This window comes from Erpetoichthys calabaricus, chromosome 4 (genome assembly GCF_900747795.2).
Source record: "Erpetoichthys calabaricus chromosome 4, fErpCal1.3, whole genome shotgun sequence".
NCBI lineage: Eukaryota > Metazoa > Chordata > Cladistia > Polypteriformes > Polypteridae > Erpetoichthys > Erpetoichthys calabaricus.
This window is the reverse complement of record NC_041397.2, coordinates 44448206-44450380: the sequence shown is the minus strand read 5'-3', so window position 1 is coordinate 44450380 and position 2175 is coordinate 44448206. Positions and strand designations below refer to the sequence as shown.

The 2175-nt window shown below is 31.4% G+C and overlaps 1 protein-coding gene across 1 annotated transcript; it reads left to right on the top strand.

Annotated features, from left to right (window-relative positions):
• Nucleotides 1-341: 341 nt before the first annotated feature.
• Nucleotides 342-1307, top strand: LOC114651074 (olfactory receptor 52K1-like). Its single transcript, XM_028801033.2, has one exon. It carries the CDS (start codon nt 342-344, stop codon nt 1305-1307), a length of 966 nt encoding a protein of 321 aa, XP_028656866.1.
• The last annotated feature ends 868 nt before the right edge of the window (nt 1308-2175 follow it).

Below are 2175 nucleotides of genomic sequence, written 5' to 3'. Positions count from 1 at the left end.
GGTAAAATTCTGAAAAACTGCTTGAATTTCTATGATTGGTCCAATATTAAATTAAGAATAAACATGTGTCTAATGTCTTGCATCAGCCTCAGCTGCAATACTCCAGTGCCTCTGTACCTGATATTGTGGCTTCAGAAAAAAGACGAATGGATGGAATACCTGGCAAGAGATGAACATCTATTCAGTTTGCCCATATAATTTACACACAATTAGCAGGAACTGTTTTTATTTAATATAAAACTTATAGTACTGTTTGGGATAACTATGCCAGTGTAATGCTAAATACTACATATATTTTTTTTTAATTGTAGGAGTCATCTTGTCCAGTTTGAAAACTGAACATGGAAAACAATTCCTATATAACCACTTTCTTGCTTACTGGATATGGAGACTTGGGTTACTTGAGGAATATTTACTTTACTGCCACTATATTTGCTTACCTTATAATACACATGGTAAATGCAATTATCATATTTGTTATTGTTTGTGACAGAAGCCTTCATGAACCCATGTACATATTTATTTGCAGCTTAACTATTAATGGCCTTTATGGTACCAATGCTTTTTATATGAAATTTATGGAGAATCTTTTATCAAGCAATCCATCAATTTCAAGGACAGGATGTTTGCTTCAAATTTTTGCCATTCATACGTATGGATCATTTGAATTTTCAATTTTGGCACTAATGGCCTATGACAGATATGTGTCCATCTGCAATCCTCTCCTGTACAACAATATAATGAAGCCATCAAAAGTAACTAGCTTATTATGCTTTGCATACCTTTACCCTATTTGCATTTTTACTATTCATATTTGTTTAACAGTCCGTCTTCCATTGTGTGGATATCTGATAGATAAAGTGTACTGTGATAACTGGTCTGTTGTCAAGTTATCTTGTGTGGACATATCTGTTAATAATTTTTTTGGCTTTTTTGTTGCAACAATTCTCATGGTGCCACCAGTGATGCTTACTCTGTATTCATATGTTAAAATTGTATCTGTAAGTATTAAGGCTTCAAAGGAGGCACGCAGTAAAGCAGCAAAAACCTGTCTACCCCATTTGATAACATTTATAAACTATAGTGTCGCTACATTTTTTGAAATCATACATCAGCGGTTTGATGCTAGAGCTCTTCCTCATGACTTGAGAGTATTTATGTCAATAGACTTTGTATTATTTCCTCCTCTTTTAAATCCAGTTATTTACGGGATTAAAACAAAAACGATAAGGAAAAGTGCCATAAAAATGTTCAGGTTTAGAAACATCAGGAATAGTTTAGGAACTGCCAGCATACACAATTCTTAAACCTTTTTCCTTGACATTGCAATTTTCAATACTCTTTAAAGTTATTTCAAGTGTTTTTTAGCAATTCTTCTTCTTCAAGAAATTTAAATAAACTACACCAAGTAGAAATTAACTGAATTTTACAATTTTGCTGTATTTAACTAATTTTATGTTTACTATATGATTTTTATGTATTTTTATGAAAGGTTAACTTTCTGAATTTTCCAAGAATATTTTCAAAGATGAACTTAGAGTACAGAAAACAAAGAAATCAAATTTGCACAATTCCTTTTGCTGTATACTTTTTGAAGCTTTTACAGTAATTAATTCAATTTTACTGTGCATTAATGCAAAAATTAATGACCATATATTGCATTTGTTACATTATCTGCTCTGAACTGGTATACCGAATGACATGCATTTAAAATCTTTAGCCATTTCTTTTTATGTTTCTTGTTTGTAGGTGACTTGGTAGAATGATTCTGTGTTACGTGAGCAGGTAGATGCAATGAAAAAAATGTTTAACACTTTAGTAATTTCCTTGCAAAGTACATTTCTCTCACTTACATTGTCAGTTTATTGAGTAGATCTGAATAATTGATTTGTGTTATTTCAGATAAAAACACTCACTGTTAAGTAAGAACTGCCTACAATCAATCCTACGGTACAAACATAGAAAGCAGGACCTAAATCATAGTTTGCATGTGCTCAAAATATCTTTCCATTTCTTTTCAATCTTTAGGTTTAACTTTATGTGGACTTTAATATGCCGAATGGAAATTTTGAATGCTGTAGGTTATAGTCAACAACTAACAGCTAGCACAAAGTACAATTAATAGGGTCAAACATTTTAATTAATTCTAGTCTCACATTCATTAAGTAAACTGAG

Excerpts from the sequence above, each read along its gene's own strand:
- LOC114651074 (XM_028801033.2), top strand. The coding sequence starts at position 342 with ATGGAAAACAATTCCTATATAACCACTTTCTTGCTTACTGGATATGGA.